We start from the raw sequence: 19080 nt of genomic DNA, 5'->3' as shown, positions 1-19080 counted from the left end.
TACAGTAACCGAAAGGTAAAACTGGAACACCGAAAGAGTAAAAAAACCAAACACTTTTGTAGATTACAAATCCATAATCAAGAGGCCCATGGGCCACATCGCTCACCTGAACAGCAGTTCCTTGTAACATTACATTTCGTAGCATATGCTTTTTCTATTTTAAACATTGAACCCCTTTCTTGGGACCCAGTTATGGTCCGAGGTTTATGGTTGGCTTGAACAACATAAACAGTAACATAGGAATGAAAATGTGTAGCACTGCGGTAGGACCGCACGTACACAACCTGAAAAACTGAACGTAGCAGAGTTCCACTTCAAGAGAAATAACTCTCAGACTGTACAGAACATCAAGAAAGATAACTCTTGGTTTCACTACATTAGAGTTTACACAATTTGAGGATCCTTGCATAATAATCTCACAAACTGTAGCATTATAGTTCTCGAGAAAAACTTTTTAAAAACATTTTCAATATATCTTTCTATGTTAAACTTTGAACCCCTCTTGGGGCCACAGTATTAGTCCAGGGCTAAAGTTTTAATTATTTGGAATCTACATTATTTAAGGATGCTTGCATAGTTATCTCACAAGCTGAAGCATTATAGTTCCCTAGAAAAAGATTTTTCAACATTTTCCCTCTATATTTCTATGCTAAACTTTGAACACCTCTTGGGGCCCCAGTATTAGATTGAGGTCACAGCTTTTATAATTTCGAATCTACACTATTTGAGGGTGCTTACGTAGTTATCTGACAAATTGATGCATTGTAGTTCTCGAAAAGAAGATTTTTAAACATTTTCCATATATACCGGTACTTCTACATTTAACTTTAAACCCATCTTGGGTCCCTAGTATTAGTCCAGGGGTCACTATTTTAAAACTGTCGAACCTTCATTATCCAAGGTTGTATGCATGATAGTATTCTCACAAATTGAGGCATTGTAGTTCTCGAGAAGAAGATATTTTAACGTTACCTTTATATTTCTATAATAAACTTTGACCCCATCTTGGGGCCCCAGTATTGGTCCGGGGGTCACGATTTTACCAATTAGGAATCTACATGAGCGAAGGCATAGAAATTCCACAAACTAAAACATTGTAGTTCTTGAGAAGAAAATTTTTAAACTTTTCCTTTATGTTTTTTAAAATATTTAAATTTTGAACCCCTCTTGGTGCCCATCAATTGTCCAGGAGTTACAATTTTTTGAATCTACATTATTTAAGGATGTACATGTATGCATAGTAATATCCGAAACAGTTGCACTATAGTTCTTGAGAAGAAGATTTTAAAACATTTTCCTATATATGTTAAAATCTAAACCCCTACTGGGGCCCCACTTTTTGTTCAGGGGTCACGATTTTTACAATCTTCACTATATATACAACCGTTTGTGTATGTATTGGCATTTTTGGTGAAGTGGTTTTTGAGAAGAAAATTTTTAAACATTTTTCATATGTAGTTCTATGTTAAACTTTGAACCCCGCCTGGGGCCCCAGTTTTGATTTGAGGGTCACGATTTCTACAATTTAGAATCTTCATTATACATACAAGCTTTTGTGTAAATATTGGCATTTCTGGTGCAGTGGTTCTTGAGAAGAAGATTTTTTAAACATTTTCCTAAGGTATATCTATGTTAAACTTTGAACCCCGCCTGGGGCCCCAGTTTTGGTCCGAGGGTCACAATTGTTACAATTTAGAATCTTCACTATATATACAAGCTTTTGTGTAAATATTGGCATTTCTGGTGCAGTGGTTCTTGAGAAGAAGATTTTTTAAACATTTTCCTAAGGTATATCTATGTTAAACTTTGAACCCCGCCTGGGGCCCCAGTTTTGGTCCGAGGGTCACGATTTTTACAATTTAGAATCTTCACTATATATACAAGCTTTTGTGTAAATATTGGCATTTCTGGTGCAGTGGTTCTTGAGAAGAAGATTTTTTAAAAATTTTCCTATGTATTTCTATGTTAAACTTTGAACCCCGCCTGGGGCCCCAGTTTTGGTCCGAGGGTCACGATTTTTACAATTTAGAATCTTCACTATATATACAAGTTTTTGTGTAAATATTGGCATTTCTGGTGCAGTGGTTCTTGAGAAGAAGATTTTTAAAACATTTTCCTATGTATTTCTATGTTAAACTTTGAACCCCGCCTGGGGCCCCAGTTTTGGTCCGAGGGTCACGATTTTTACAATTTAGAATCTTCACTATATATACAAGCTTTTGTGTAAATATTGGCATTTCTGGTGCAGTGGTTCTTGAGAAGAAGATTTTTAAAACATTTTCCTATGTATTTCTATGTTAAACTTTGAACCCCGCCTGGGGCCCCAGTTTTGGTCCGAGGGTCACGATTTTTACAATTTAGAATCTTCACTATATATACAAGCTTTTGTGTAAATATTGGCATTTCTGGTGCAGTGGATCTTGAGAAGAAGATTTTTAAAGACATGCACCCTATACTTACTGTTTCGCAATTATCTCCCTTTTGAAAAGGGCTGTGCCCTTTTTTTTACAATTTATAACCCCCTTTCCATAAGGATGCTTTGTACCAAATTTGGTTAAATTTGGCCCAGTGGTTTTTGAGAAGAAGTTGAAAATGTGAAAAGTTTACAGACGGACGGACAGACAGACAGACGGACGGACGGACGACGGACAACGGGTGATCAGAAAAGCTCACTTGAACCTTCGGTTCAGGTGAGCTAAAAATTGAGGCTTACAGGCTGTATATGGGATTTTATACAAATGGTGACTGATCCCGACTAGTAGATCCCCTCTCTCACTGCAGAATCCCACACTATAAGGCATCGTCTTCAATTTCAGCAGTCTAAAAAAAGATATCATGTAAATTTTTAAACAGTTTCAGGTATACATGTTTACAGGTATAGTATGTGGTAATTTAAATCTTGAAATAATCAGTTGTGACACTGTGGAATTATGATTATAATAACTGAAATTTATGGGGATCCATTTCTGAGGATTGCTCACTTATTAATGATTCAGAAGAACGTAATTTTGCATCAGTCAAGAATCTATTTACTTTTGTTATAAGGGCAAGTAAATTTAGAAATCACTTCATTAAGTACATATTCTTTACCTGATTAAATTATTAGTTTCATCCCAGATTCGGATCGTTCCATCAAGACTTGAGGAGGCGTACAACTTCATCCTCTGGCAACTTGTTAAGCCAGTGATAGTATCTGTGTGGTCATCATCTGGCTGGTGGTCATAGCGATCTAAAAGATGACAATAAAACAGCTCAAATATAATACAGCTTAAGTACATACTAGTGTATGCATACCAACAATTGTCAAATTTATAAATTAAAGGTGAAATTTTTTATGCAGGTTAATGAATGTTGAAAACTTATCATTTCAATTTTAAAACTTTGAAGTGTCAACAGCTGTATACAATCTTAATTTGAAATCTTTAAATATATCTTAAGAATTCCAAACAATTTTTCATCTAAAATTTACTTCAGTAAATTATCATAACATGTTTTTTCTGTTGAAAACCAAAAATAATTTTAAAAATTTAGTATGTTGGATTGTTAGTTAACAATTGACTCCAGGATGCAAAAGTCCAGATTAGGTGTTAGAGAACAACAGATCATAAAGGCACATACAAAAACTCATGTAATTTTTCCATCAAATATAGCAGACCTCTGATCAGCTTCTGGAATAATGTATACAGGGTCATTTTCAATCCCATGTTTTTTTTCTCGCCCTTCTACACTCGCAAATGGTTTCGTTCTGTTTTGAATTTGCCCAGATGCAGTTGTGTTAAAAAAGGTTTTATTTACAAAAATAGATTTTGCCCATGCAGTCTTAAATTAACCCATTGATAACGAGGGGCGAAAGAGCGAAATTAAAAAGGGTGCGAAAATTTCCCTGTATACAGTATATGCATGTCACTAGGCTGGACAAGCACAAAAATTTATCATGTAAATAAATAAAAACTGTTTATCTTATTTTCAAATATCACTATTCCAGTTAGCCTTCATCCATTTTGCTGCTCCCATATATTTTGTATGAAAACAAGGGTAGTTATAACAATTAAAAAAAAACATGCAGTTAGTTTAAACTATAAACCAATTGAATAAATTTCATGCAAAAATGAACGTAAGTGGTGATAAGATTGTATTTATACATTAAGCCTCATCTGACAAATTATGCTGGTTCATATTTTAACTTTTAACAACTGTCATTTGGATTTAGAAGCAATTGATCATCATATCAGCAATCATTGCTGGTCTGCATTAGTCCCAAACCGTATCATATTTATCATTACATGTAATTAATAATTAACACTGAAGCTTATTACACAATCATAAGCATTAAAAATCTCATATAGAATTCATTCCAATCCTTGTTTGTAATGCTGAATAAAATAATGTTATTTGAGATATGCCGTTCCACAACTCAAGAGGAATAACTCACATTCATCATCATCTTCCTTTAACTCTTCTGCAGAGAGCAGAATTCAAATATCAAAAATTTGTTCTTACAAATCACAAAACAAAATCAAAACACAGAAAAGTAATGAAAAATAAAACAAATAACTCTCTCTCTCTCTCTCTCTCTCTCTCTCTCTCTCTCTCTCTCTCTCTCTCAAATTTATGACTAAATATATAGGTACCAGCAGTTTACAATGCATGCATGCATGCATTAAAAAGGAAATTAATATTAACCAATATATTTTAGAATAACTATTGATATCACTAATTCATGAAATTGTTTATTCCATAGTAATAGCATATAGTACATGTACTTTAGTTATGGTTAATTCTTATCCTTTAATAAAAGTACCAGGTACATAATACACTATTTCTATTATGCATTCATATATTCCAACATACATGTATGCACACTAATAATTTGCTTACTTTTAGAAGAAAAAAGAAGAAGCTACTTTAAATACCATATAATCACCTTATTCTCACTTAATTTGAAAAAAAAAACAATATTTGATCTATATCTACTCAATTCTGAAGTCAGAGCTAGAAGAAGAGGAATTATATTAATTAAAGAAGAAATAACAGTATAATTATTTAAAGAAAGGTCCTGGAGATTTTTTTTAACAAAACAACCAAAGAAAATCCCCTTGTATGTGTTAATAAAAAAAAACTGAGTCATAGAAAAGGAAAGGGAAATATGCTTGAAACAAAAAAAAAAGAAAGAAATAATTCCTCATAAAATTATCATTAATAGTAAAGAAACAGTCCCCAACTTCTTCAACTATATAGGCAGCGTATAATACAGAGTACAATAGGTAATAAGTATAATCTGTGCTATGAATAACCTGTTTCTCCCTTTGGCATGCTAAAAACTGTTAATGGAATAGACAGTTAAATTCAATAACACTCAAATGGAAATTTGGGAAAATATGAGATTATAATAATGATTCAGAGGTTTTGTGTATAGGGTGTAAATAAATAATTTTCATAATCCTGATAAATCTCAATATATTCATAAGAGATTTAATTACCGGTATGAATCAGAGGCTTTGTGTATAGGGTGTAAATATATAATTTTCATATTAATAAATCTCAACATATTCATTTGATAAGAATGTCACACATATTTCTACATTAAACAGTTCATAATAATCTTCAAGCAATGATGCAGAAATCAGTTACCAGTAATATTCTGAAAATAAATCTTAGGTGTTGCTCTAATGACAAAGAAATTAATTGCTGATATGATTTGTCAATGAACTTTATTTGTAACGTAACACAGTATTTATTCTGATTTATTGCGCCTTTTAGAATTTTGGTGAATTCAACAGATATAAATAATATGTTGATGCAAGATATTTAAGAAAATGCTTATGGATTTACTAAATTGATTGCATTGTCATACATTATGTATAAAATGCAACATTTTCAAAATAAATACATGTACATACATGTACCATGATCAATTAGATAACAACATTTTCAAAAATTCAATCTTGATTTTCATAATATAGTGGACCAAAAGATTAATTGATATGATTTTAACCAACTTTTGATTCAAGCTTATAACACTCCTATAGTATTTATAACCATTCAATGACGGTTTTTGGTAAATTAATTGGTGTGCAAAAACTTTAGGTCAAGGAAAATACAGGGTGATCATGCGGTGACTTCACGAGTTACTGGTGACTGAAATTACTGGTGACGGAAATTAACGGTGACTGAACATACTCCAAACCATCTGACTTACTAGAGTGAATTTCTAAACTTTGTTTGCTGTTCATTTCTCCCCCAAACACTAAAATCATTGGATGGAAGAAATTGTGAGATCAAGAGATGACAAGAGTCGATGATCATGATGCCCGGATCCAGAAAATTTTTCCAGGAGAGAAAGATGTTGTGCAACTTTGCCTATATATCTCTTGTATCTTATTTTTAACTTAGATGAGTCATCAAACATTTTTTGGGGATTTGATCATTATGAAGTCAACAATAGTTTTCAATGAAAAGAAAAACTTGGTTTGTAAATAAATGTAACTGTAACCAACAAAAGGGTGTACATCAATGGTAAATGATATTATAATTCAAGAAACCCAGCGCAAATATCACAGTCCTCTATGCAATAAAAAGCTTCTTTATACCAGCTAGCACATGTAGGGGGGGGGGGTCTAACTTTCTCCCTTCTTATTATTATTCTTAACAAAATTATACTTATCAGTGAAACTTATTAAATTATTAAAAAGGCTTTCACAATGGTAACTGGTATATCAAGAAGATGGTCTTTTCATTGCATAACTCACTATGAATTCTGCTAGAAAGATAAGAATATAGAAACCCTGGATAAAATGGATTTGTTACCCATAGCAGGTATAAGATCTCCCCACTTTGAACCTACCGTAAAAAGTGGGTACTGAAACACAGCTCATACAATATCATACAGATATAAATATGTATACTATATACAAATACATGTACAATCATGTGCATTAATTGTATTGAATTCAAACTATAATCATGTCAGTTTCCTGATAAATTTCTCTAATCATATCGAGACTAACGATGAATACACAGACTTTAAGTAAATTAAATTCTAAGTTTTTAGAAAACCGTCATTAATTTACAAGTTCATATAAGCAGAATCCCTTAGATAATACACTGTTCAATGAAGGGAAATGTCAAATTGAAATCTTCAAAATCAAAGGACCTAAAGTGTTAAAAGCACTTGCACTAACATAAACACAATATGTAACTTATTGCAAAATATGGCTTTAAATGGCTGTATCAATGTTGGAAAGAAGATATCATGAGCAACCATACTTACTTCTGTCTTTGAGATTATAGATTACGATGTTATAAGTTGCAGTAGCATGGTCCTGGAATGCTACGCATAGATTGGTCTTCAGCATGGTCATGTGGACTGGTGTGTGTGCACAATAAAATGACATCAGGGGGGCCAGGGCCTCCTCAGCAAAAGGGTACAACCTCCATACTTTGATGATGTTATCTGGAGGAGAGAAAGTGGAATGTAATAATTTTTTCAATACAGTAAACATGAATTATTTTGGCATATTAAAAATTTGGTGGCAGGAATTAATCTTTCATGAAGTTGTCATATAACTTTGAATTGGTCTACTTCTGGATGAACTTATTCTTATATTCTGTTCTAAATTAAATGTGAATTGACTTCAAATTGATATTCACAGAAAAATATAATTATTTAAAAAGTAAAAAATCTTTAACAGCCTCTCCCATTCACTTAGGATTTAGGTTTGTCCAAGTCACCAATTTACTGATATAATTTCAACCTACCATATGTTTAATAAATGCATATATGCGCTACAAGCACGTAATATTATGATAAACAAACTTGTCTGACACCAATAACTTTCATAATTTCAACATATCATATCACATGGCCTAATTACTGTAATGTGTAGATGTGCTACATACATGTACAAGCTGGCATGTAAGATTATGATAAACAAATTTGTTGGACACAAATAACTGACAGAATTTCAACATATTGCATGTCTTATAAATTTGTAGAATATATATGTGCTACAAGCATGTAATATCATGATAAACATATTAAACTTATATACCTTTGCCAGCAGAGATGAGTTGATCTTGTTTGGAGTTTGCTTTCATACTGAGCACTCCCTTTACTCCATGAGCCTGAAAAATAGTATTAAATTGCACAAATTAATTTTGTCCTCACTTTGAAACATATCAAGCACTTTTACAAGGAAGTAATTTTGAAAGAAAACTCTATATAACTCTGTTGCATGGCATCACATTAAGGTGGTAGGAACACTTCCATATTGTGACATAGTTCTGTCGAAATAATCTATAAAATCAAGCATAATTTTATAAACATTTTCTTTCCCAAAATTGTTACCTAACAGCGTAGCGCAGTGGGTTGGAACATTGACAACAAATCTGTAAGTCATTCAAATCCTGCTAAGGCTAACTTATAATTTTACTTTTGAAAAATATTTAAAAATATTTTGGTCAAATATTGTAATTATTGATAATTTTAAATGGTGAAAGTACTTTTATTATAATGTATTTTTATCCACATTTATACCGTATATCAGTTTTTTTCCGCGTCGTTTTTTCCGCGAATCAGAGCCTAAAACGGTATATAAAATTTACGCGAATCAAATTTTCACTATTTTAAACTCGTTACAATACCGTTACATATACCAGTAGCTCAGGTATAATAATTAGACATCTGTTTACGCAAAAAAAGCGACCGTTTTAATTAGCTTGTCAATGGATTATTAAATAAACAACGAGGCTTACATAACTATTATCTAGCGCTTGTCCTCCGATCCCGCAATTTGTACCCCTAACAAAACTAACTGAACACAGTTCACCGTACTTTTACTTACCTGTTTACTTTATCAGGAAAGAAAGAACTCTGTTACAAAAATGAAACTTTGTATCAAATTTACCCTGATTTATTTTCCGTGATTCAGAAATCGTCGCAAACAAAGCGGAAATTGGATTCACGCGGAAAAAACCTGATATACGGTATAATATTGACAGGTACGTGTCCCAAACCACCTTAAAACCTTAGGCAAGAATTTATGCAGAAATAGACCATTTTACTGCAAATACAAGATGTTTTAGCAAACTTAGACGGTTAATTAAGAATCACAAGCACAATATGCTAGGTTCTAAATAAAAATGAAATTCAGAAATATATGTACAGAATAAAATATCAAATGAACTTTGATTTTTAAAAGTTATTTTTTCCTGAGAATTTTATCACCTCTTTAGGTCAATTCTTTCGTTATATACAAGTGATCCTTTATTTGCTTCTCAGTTTTCTATTGGAAAAAAGTATACAATGTATACGTGCAGTACTTAAGATACAATTTAGAAAAACGCCTCTTACATCAATGCTGAAAATGACTCTCCCATCTTCCCAATCAAAGACACAGATATGGCCATCTTTTCTTCCTCCCAAGAGAATGGTCTTTGCTCTGCTGGTCTGCGAGCCACCACTTCCTATCGTGTTGGTAGCTAGCCCTCGTTTGAATGCAGCCCAGGCATCAGATTTGAAGTCAGGGACATATTCATACACCAGAAGATAGTTACAAGCCTCTGAAGAGCCATGATCAGAAAACCAATTACGGTCTGTTTACCAGGTCATTTTAAGTCACTTTTATCATTCATTTGTATTGGAATTTAATATTTGAGAGACATTTTTCCAAAACAAGGCAATGGACATGTACATTCAGGTTTAAACTATTACATGTACAAGAAAGCTATTAATTATTAAATCTTTAGGAGTAGAGACCATGCATGCAAATTACAGATCATTACTTTCAACTTTACCAATATCTGCAATCTTTTGTTTAATACATGTATGCACATTAAGATGCATGAATATTTAAATCACATTTTTTATTATGTTTGATTTACATTTTGCATGATGTGACCTGTTTTATTCAAGAAGGAGTTGGGGGATGGGGGATACCTGAGGAGCTGTGATTCAAGTAGAGAGTTTTATAGTCATGCATGGCCATGAATGATTTCTAATTCTAATAATGAAGGCAAAATAGTCCAGACCTAGAGGCATATACAATTCAATCATTGCAAACATTTAAAAATTTCCTACATACATTATCATTTATTTATCAATGACTATTCCTTCGGTTATTATTCTTTTAAAAGCAGATTGCATCATTTTTCACAGAATTACCAAACCGTTTACCCTCTGACAGATGAAGTCATTATCAAATAGCAGAACGCTGATGCCTATACACCAAATTTGGTTCTAACGATTGGCCTAGTAAGTGTTACAAACAAAATTAAAAAAAAAAGAAATAATATTGGTCTTAACTATAAAAGACAAAATTGAGAGTGTGACCATTTCAAAGGGCCTAGCTTAAATTAATTTATGGACAATAGGATGAAAAGCTTTTCAGAGAATTTTGCTTTGACCTTGACCTATAACTAATAAATTTTCCAGGTGGCATGGTACTTTTAATTTAATCTTAATATACCTCTTACAGACAGGCATTTTTGTTCAACCGAGCAAAATGAAGCAAATGGGAAATAATCTACAGGATGAAACTGATTAAAAAGAAATCTGCTATAACCTTCACACTGACTTGCTTCAAAGTCACTGCACACCATTAACACAAAAGGTCTGTTAATGTGAAGTAGGTGCCAAATAGGGTTAAATGGAGAGTTTATGTTAATATGCTCTAACAATAAAAGGGTTTTTGTGTGATACAATATGACCTTGACATACAATCATCATTCGCGGTTACTGCATATTTTTTTATCATAAGCTCCATTTTGGTAAATTAAGAGTCAGATTGGAACAAAGGGAAAGAAGATATGCTCAAGACAAGGATTGTTCATATAATTCTGCTATAACCTTCACATTTGACCTTGAAACTTGGTTCAATGTCATTGCACACCCTTTACTCGAAAGCTTTGTTCATGTGAAGTAGGAGCCAAATAGGTCTAAGTGGAAAGCGTATATGCTCTTAAAATTAAAGGATTTTTGTATGATCTGATATGACCTTGACAATTGACCTGCAAACTTCATTCAAAGTGAATGCATACCCTTTGACCAAAGGCACTCTGTGAGTAAAGTATGGGTCAGATTGAACCAAATAGAGATTTGCTCCAGACACAGATTTTCATATAATTCTGCTATGACCTAAACCTTAGACCTAGAAAATATGGTTCATGATCACCTCACACATTTACCCAAAGGCACTCTGTTGGTAAATTACGTATAAGCCAGACTGGGCCAAGGGGAGAGAACGTATGCTCTGGACAAGAGATCTCAGATGGACAGAAATGGAGGGACAAATGGACAAATGGACTGCATGACACTGTAGGAAACCAGTAGAGCGGAGTCCTAATTAAGAGGGCTAATGATAGTCAAGGTCATTCTTAGACAATATTAATCTTAAAATGAAAACTTCTTTAATCTTTATACTCTATAAAGATCCGAATTGTAGGTATAGTTGATATTCAAATTTCAAAGCTAAAATTAATGGATTTTTCTGTACAAAATAATAAATTAGGGCCATATATATATATAATGTGTTAACCTTTAAATTTTAGGTTAATATGATGGGTACATAATTTGTTGACATTTACCAGCCTCCTTAAGTTAATTAACGACTGTCACCTAAATGACAGACAACAAAATGGAATCAGCAATAGGTCATAAGAGTAAATTAATCAATTCACCTGAGAAATAATCAGGTACTTAAAATTAAAAAAAAAAACACATACCGAGTAGCATAATTAATACTGTAAATTCCTTATTTTACGCGTGTACTTAATTCCGCGATTCCGCTGTTTTATATCAAATCGCGGGAATATAAAATCGCGATCAGCAATTTTTTGTTATAATTTCCTATAGTTCAAAACTGTCTGGAAAATAAAAGCGAGATTTTAAAAACCGCGAGAGTTGCTACTCGCGATTTTACGCGGAAATTAATTCTTCGCGTTTAATTAGGAATCTACAGTATTTAGCAATATTATAGGACAAAATGGGATTTTTTGATGTACATCACCAGGAATTCTCCATCTGGTATTAACTGATACTCCAGTGATCTTTTCTTGACATTTATACTTCGATTATCTCTAATTATAAATGTATTCTATGACGTTATAATGGCAATTAAAATACATGCTGGGTGATCTTAGATGACTTAATTTACCGTTAATGACAGCCTCACCATGGTCTATAACTCAGACAAATTGTTTTACACTTAATTATTATGTACTGGATTACACTATATTAAGTACATCTATGTTGGTACGTGACAGTCTATGTTTATCCCGAAATGTGTTTCATAATGTTAATTAATCTACAGGTATATCATGTGAAAAAACTAAATCATTTACAAAGATTAGGTTCAACTAATTACAGTATACAAGTGTTTGGACATTTCGAAGTGCATGCATGTACATGTAAATTAATTAATTAAGGCATTTTCTTGTTATTATAAATAAGACATATGATATGTATATATTTACAATTTTTTTAAACTATCAGAATATGTAAATGCACTTTATATTTAGAGAGACTGATACATTTCTGAATATGATATCTGTGTTATCAAATATGATATCGATCATCTTAATTGATATGTGGATTTAAGGCAAATGAATTTTAAAAAATTGATATCTTAATTTTCTCAAAAAGTGTCATACTAAATCAACATTTTATTATGACAGTGTCTAAAAAACAAAAAAGAAATTGAGATATATCTATGTTGAAGGAAATTATATAGAACCATATGTTCCTCCTTTAAACCATCTCAATAGCACATGATTCCTATTTAAAGAGGCTGGATTATCAACAAATTAACAATTAGTCCACCTTAAATTTTTACATGATTATTCATGATTTTTTTTAAGCATAAATTGTAGATGTACAAACTGTTATATAACCAAGTAAACTCCATACAATTTAGCTTAAAAATTTGAGCAATCTCCTAAACCATTATATTGAATTTTAAAATAGCCTAAAAATGCCTACGACTAGCTGTTGACTCTATGAGTGGCGGCCCTCTTTTAATGAATAAAGGTAGATTTTTCTTTTTAATTATTTGTACAATAACATGGCCATGCATCCCTCTAAGTTGAAGTATAGATAAATCGATCAACCTTATATATATTCTCAAGCTTCCACATATAAGAATGATAAATTTTTTAGCTATACTGGTATATATAAATTCATGTACATGTATGACAAAGTGTCTGTAAGTTTAAAAAGTGCATGCATATGGTCATGGTGCAGTGAATTGTTTCATTTAATCTTATGTTAATTATACTAGCTAGCTATGAATCACATGCAATCAAATATAAAATAATTATTATCAAATTAATGTGTAAATCCTCTATGACTATGCTAAGTTTTAAAGGGATTAAAAACTGTGGAATATTAGAAAAAGGACACATATTAAAAATACATCATGGCAGATTAAAAAGGTGTTGTCATCTGGCACTTCAGAAACATGTGACTGTGTTCTTAGTAGTAAAAACATGTCAGTTTTGGGATGGAGAAAAAAAAAAACAGGGGGGAAATGAACGTCACTTTTCTTCCCACAAAATAAAGTCATATATGTGTGCAATCAACAATTTAATATTCCCATAATCATGTATCAATGTAATACAAGGTAGATCTGGGGGGGGGGGGGGGGGGAGGGGGGATTTTGATGGTTTAATTTCACTTATGCTGTTGGCTTTTTTTTTAATAAATGCACAAACTTTGTGATTATATATAGCCTTCAGCAATTCATAAAAAAACCCCAAAAAACAAACCAGTTCAGTTAGTGAAAAACTTTCAAATGTAAATTTCCAGGTTTATATAATAGATTTAACACCATCAATTCATCATGAATTCAAATGAGCAGTATACATGTATTGTGGGAAGAAAAGTTTTTGGTTCACGGTGAAATCTAACTAACATTGGGCTACATTCAAAACATGCCAGTTAGATCGAGTGAAAAATTGCATTAGAACTCTATTAAATGAAAATAATATTAATACAAGTTCATGTCTACTAATAAGCTAAAATATTAAAAAGTGCATTTTAAACATTAGCATGCAATAGTATTAACTAAACTCTCCAATAATTAATTATTAACAAATTATGAATAAAATATCACATAATTGTTGATTATGACAAAATAAAAATTACATTACTCTGCACATTTCCGGTACATATAATTATTTAATAGCAACTTTTGTGCACATTTCACACTCACCCCTTGGGTTTTGAATTTTCCAAGTTTTTTCAATTGACATTGGATTAGTCTTTGTTGAGCACTTCAAAATATCTCCATTGTTTAAAACCACAAACAACTTCTCTGAAAAAAAAAATGATATGTAATTTGTCATCATTTAATTAATAAATTTTTTTTTTCAATTTACATCTGTTTCATTTCCCGATAACCAAAGAAAGATAACTCTTGACACTACATTATCAATAATGGACAATTGAGGAAAATTGCAAAAAAGTAGTCCATGTTACTTGATTACTAAAGAAAAATTTAATTATTTTCTTTAAAGAAAAAGAACAACTTAATTGTATACATTTAGATCATATCATGTCTCATAAAACAATTACACATGTATATATTTTTATAAGTAAAAGAAAGGAGATCCATACCCTCGTTGATGGCATATGCTGCGTCCACGATTCCTTTGGCCGGATCGAGAAGAAGGGTTGATAGAACCTCCCCATTGGGAGGAGTGATCAGACGCACACTGCTGTCACGACTGACCACCAGGGAGCGGATTTGGTGGTTGGGGTGACTCGTCTGTTTGATTGCGACCACTCTTTGTCTGCGTTGAAAGTTTTTTAAGACTTAGTATACACACATAAATTAATTGACAAATAGACTAATGATCAATATGGATCAATTTAGACTGATAGGTGAGAGTTTCAATGATTCTGTGGTTAAAAGAATACGATGGACTGTAAGACAAGGGACTAAAACAGGTAAATTACTAACCCAATCGAAGTGTGTATACTGAACAGGTGCTGAATTCTCCAGAGGTCCACGGTCTTCCCAGAGTATGTGAAAAACACAAAATAGTTCAACTCAGTGGCCATTCCAACAGCTGGGGCATCTAGTTTGGCTCTGTCATCATAAATAGGGAAATAGAATTTCCATTAGATATAAATAATCTTAAGTAAAGCATCTTAAACTCAGAGAGAGAGAGAGAGAGAGAGAGAGAGAGAGAGAGAGAGAGAGAGAGAGAGAGAGAGAGAGAGAGAGAGAGTATAAGTATATAAATACAAGTTCTGAAATTGGTTTACATGTATCAATTAAGCAGCGTTATAAAATTAATCCAATCCACTTACTAGCAAATCTTAAATTATATAAAGATCAGGTCTATCAAATTTAGCTTGCTTAATTCTGCTCAGAATGAGTATAATTTGAACAATGAACATATACACCTGTGCCTTATAACTCACCTGTCCACCTCATCACAAGAATCCAAGTTCCAGACCCTGACAGTAGAATCATGGCTGGCAGAGACAATGGCAGGACCGTCTGGGTACACAGACAACACTGAAATGGCTCTTGTGTGTCCAACAAACACCATTTTAAGATACCAGTCATTGTCCCAAACTTTGACTGCAAATGATCAATGATAGGTTATATGTCACATTTTCTGTTCATGCAATATCTCCAAAAATGAAAATCAATTAACTGAACAGCTATGGTTTCTTTGTCCACATTTATATGTCGACTGACTGCATTGAATACTTGATTTTGCAACATTTTAATACTGTAAATTCCTTATTTTGCATGAGTACCTAATTCTGTGATTCCAGTGTTTTGTATCAAATTGCGAGAATATAAAATTGCTAGCATAAATTTTTTGCTATGATTTCCTAAAGTTAAAAACTGTCTAAAAAATAAAAGCAAGATTATAATAACTGCGAGGGTTGCTTCTCGGGATTTTAATCAGATATTAATTCCTGGCGTTTAATTTGGTATCTACAGTAGTAAAAAAATTGGAAGTAATTACAGCCTATGGTTGAAAATACATACTGGATCCATCCTTAGCACCAGTGATCAAGTATTTCAAAGGATTGAAAAATGTCAATCCTGTAATTATGCGTTCATGAAGGTCTTTCTTCATAGTCAGCTGATTTCCCATAAAAACATTGTAAACCTGAAAATCAGATTCAAAGTTGTATTTATTTAAATAATTCTTAATTAACAATTGAAATTTCACTATCTGTTTTGACATATGTGATAAAATGTAAAAGATGATCATCTAAACCATATGCTGATCAAAAAGTCTTTTAATTTGATGTTCAAAATATACATTCAAAATATATTTTATCTAGCACTAGTTTTGACATGTTGAAACCGAGAATCTGAAATGATATAATAATTATATATAGTTATTATAATGGTTCAGCAATCATTTAGTGTGTGCACTTACTGCGACATCTTTGCCATGTGATAGATAACAGCGCTGCTGACGACTCGCTGTTTCCTCCAAAACAAGATGGGAGAAGGCATTGTCAGCTGTGAATATGATTTTGTTCATCTTTCTGGGTATCAGATGCCTTGCCCCATATCGGAATGCCCAGCACTAGAAAAAAAAATTGTATATTTGTATACGTTTCTGGATAAATTATACCTATATATTTATTTTTTTTTGTTTTCTTGATTCAATTTATCTTTATTTCCTCTAAAGAATTATAGATGTTATGAAACAGAAAGATCTTATAAATATAATAATACTAGTATACATACCACAAAATAACCTGGACCAAATGTTATAAACTCCATGGTGTTGTGGTTGTACTTTGCCAAGTTTATTTTGCAAGGGTTTCTTGCTTGAGAAATAATTTCAAACTCTGTGTTCATCAGCTAAAGATAAAATGTAGTAAATACATGTATAATCAAATTAATTAATATATTTTTCTAAATTTTATTTTTTACATGAAATTTAGTGGGGTGATTTAGTCAAACCTAACTTTTAATTGCTCTGATTTTGGCGTTTCATTTCACACATATCTTAAAAAAGTGAGAAATTCAAGTTTAATTTTAGTTTTATATGATCCAAAATTTAAAAAAAATGCAGAATGAACTGTTGGAGGATTAATGATAGTGATTAATCTGCAAAAAATGAAAATCTTGAATCTGCTCTAATAATTTGATCGATCTGCTTTAAATCAAAAATAAGCATTTGTCAACTTTCTTTTTGAATGCACTTACAAAAAGTTCGTCATCCCCTTTTGTGTATCCAACAAATTGATTGGAATGTGAACAATAGATGATGGTGTCCATAGTTTCCTCTGGAGTAAATGTTGCCTTTTTCCTCCCATCTTCATGAAAAATGCTTACATTCCCGCCATCTGTTGTCATGTACTCCTTTTACAGAGAGCAAATTTACAAATAAAGATAAATTATCAACCATAAAGTGTCTAAATCATTAGAAATATAAAACTATAGAAAGTATAAAGTGAAATCATCCCAAAGTTGCTATTGATTTCTTTTAATGATTGATAAATATTTATTTACCTTTCGGTCTTTCATAAAAGCAACAGATTTAATTGAGTGGTCATGATTGAGTTTTCGCAAATGATGAATTCCATGTGAAACAACTTTGTTCTTCAAGTCTGAATCCTTTACAGCTTCTACTGTTTTCTTGACGGACCTTCTCAACAAGTCCCAGTGTCCTAGCGCCTTCCGTTTTTCCTCTGTTTTGCGACGTTCAATGAGTATGGTTAGTTGTTTACTTATTGGTTCCTCTTCCTCTAAGGGGTCACTCAAAAGGCGACTGATCTCCATTTTCAAACCTAATCAAACAGGAAAATTTCATATTTTTAATTGTTTTCATTTGTGTAACGTTATGTGTGTCAATGATAATGCACACATAACATTATCATCATAACAATAAAAAAAATCAACATCTACATCGGAAAATGGGTGCAGTATTATCATCAAATCGTGTTCAAAAACTTAAATTTCTGTTTAATATATGATTACCTTATTTCTACTTCGTGTAAATCATCGATGAATGTTTAATCAGCACAAAATACAGGCGCCATATTGTTGATAGTCACCATGGAGCAATCGGAACTTCTCGAGTGTCTTCTTTATCCTCTATAAAGACAACCCACCTCTTAATTCTGTTTTTAACTGGGTCATTAAAACGTTTTGTTGTTGTAATTCCGTCCCTTATTCAATTTACCCCGGTCAATCTGTCTCTAATGTGTATTGCGGTCGTTAACGAAAGCAAGTTAGGCTGCACACAGTGAGACCCACTACGAGCTTACAATTCTTGTTAACAAAGCTTCTGTTTACGTTTTGAGTGTTAAACTAAAAATTCCAGTTTAAACCTAAATGAATGCGTTAAACCAGAGTTATTTAACGTTATGTCTCTGGTAACACCAGAGAGATGAATAACATGTAAAACAGGACACTAGCCTTGTTTACATGACAAATAATTGCGAGCCATGTATCTTCCTTAAACTCAACGACATTCACTCAAATTTCTTTTTTTTTCATCAGAAATGCACTCCTAAAGCATTGTAAATTAAAACAGAAAAATAGAATTTGACTAAAATCGTGACCTTGCCCCTTTAACATGTAGTGTACAGAAGTTTTGATTTGACAGGTGAAAAGGCACTTGACTTTCAGACGGAGTCTAAAGTTTTCAAATGAGGAGGTTAAACTTTCGAAATCATTACGCTACGTCAGATCTACAAAGGTGATATAATTATCTCCAAATTGCTGTCTGGACGTCTTTAAGACACTATTTTAATTTGTTTATTACTTCAAATATCAAAACGTCACAAAAACACATGCATTTGTTTACACAAAATTAAAGAATGATTTGGATTATAGGGAAAAGTGGAGAACAATTATGGTATTCTTTATATGTATAGTAAACCATAAAGCCATGTGTTACAATTATAAGATCTTTATAATAAGGGTGCATACAAATTCATAGTTCTTAATGTGACGTCACAAAGCGCTAATATTATATGTAACGTTATAGCAGAATTGATTATGAGTCATGATATAAGATAATCATTAATACGGGAAAATGAATTTCTGCATACAAATAAAAAAAATAAAATACAAATTACGGGAAACAGTT

At 32.2% G+C, this 19080-nt stretch overlaps 1 protein-coding gene across 8 annotated transcripts in view; it reads right to left on the bottom strand.

The window, feature by feature from the left end:
* LOC105329755 (WD repeat-containing protein 97) overlaps positions 1–18108 on the bottom strand; it is a 33014-nt gene extending 14906 nt beyond the window's left edge. For 3 of the 8 annotated variants that reach the window (XM_066078684.1, XM_066078685.1, XM_066078689.1), the window contains exons 1-16: positions 17964–18108; positions 17496–17773; positions 17190–17345; positions 16725–16841; positions 16408–16560; positions 16008–16131; positions 15425–15587; positions 14958–15086; positions 14612–14787; positions 14208–14309; positions 9353–9561; positions 8052–8124; positions 7271–7453; positions 6200–6247; positions 3091–3229; positions 2714–2820 (exon numbers count right to left, since the gene is read on the bottom strand). In XM_066078684.1, coding sequence (XP_065934756.1) covers positions 2714–2820; positions 3091–3229; positions 6200–6247; positions 7271–7453; positions 8052–8124; positions 9353–9561; positions 14208–14309; positions 14612–14787; positions 14958–15086; positions 15425–15587; positions 16008–16131; positions 16408–16560; positions 16725–16841; positions 17190–17345; positions 17496–17765 — 2149 coding nt within the window. In that variant the 5' untranslated portion in view covers positions 17766–17773; positions 17964–18108. The other 5 variants (XM_066078690.1, XM_066078686.1, XM_066078687.1 and 2 more) reach the window with 5 other exon arrangements.
* Positions 18109–19080: the final 972 nt, after the last annotated feature.

Source organism: Magallana gigas, chromosome 3 (assembly GCF_963853765.1).
Source record: "Magallana gigas chromosome 3, xbMagGiga1.1, whole genome shotgun sequence".
Lineage (NCBI taxonomy): Eukaryota > Metazoa > Mollusca > Bivalvia > Ostreida > Ostreidae > Magallana > Magallana gigas.
The sequence above is the reverse complement of the archived record's forward strand: the minus strand, read 5'-3'. Positions and strand labels throughout refer to the sequence as shown.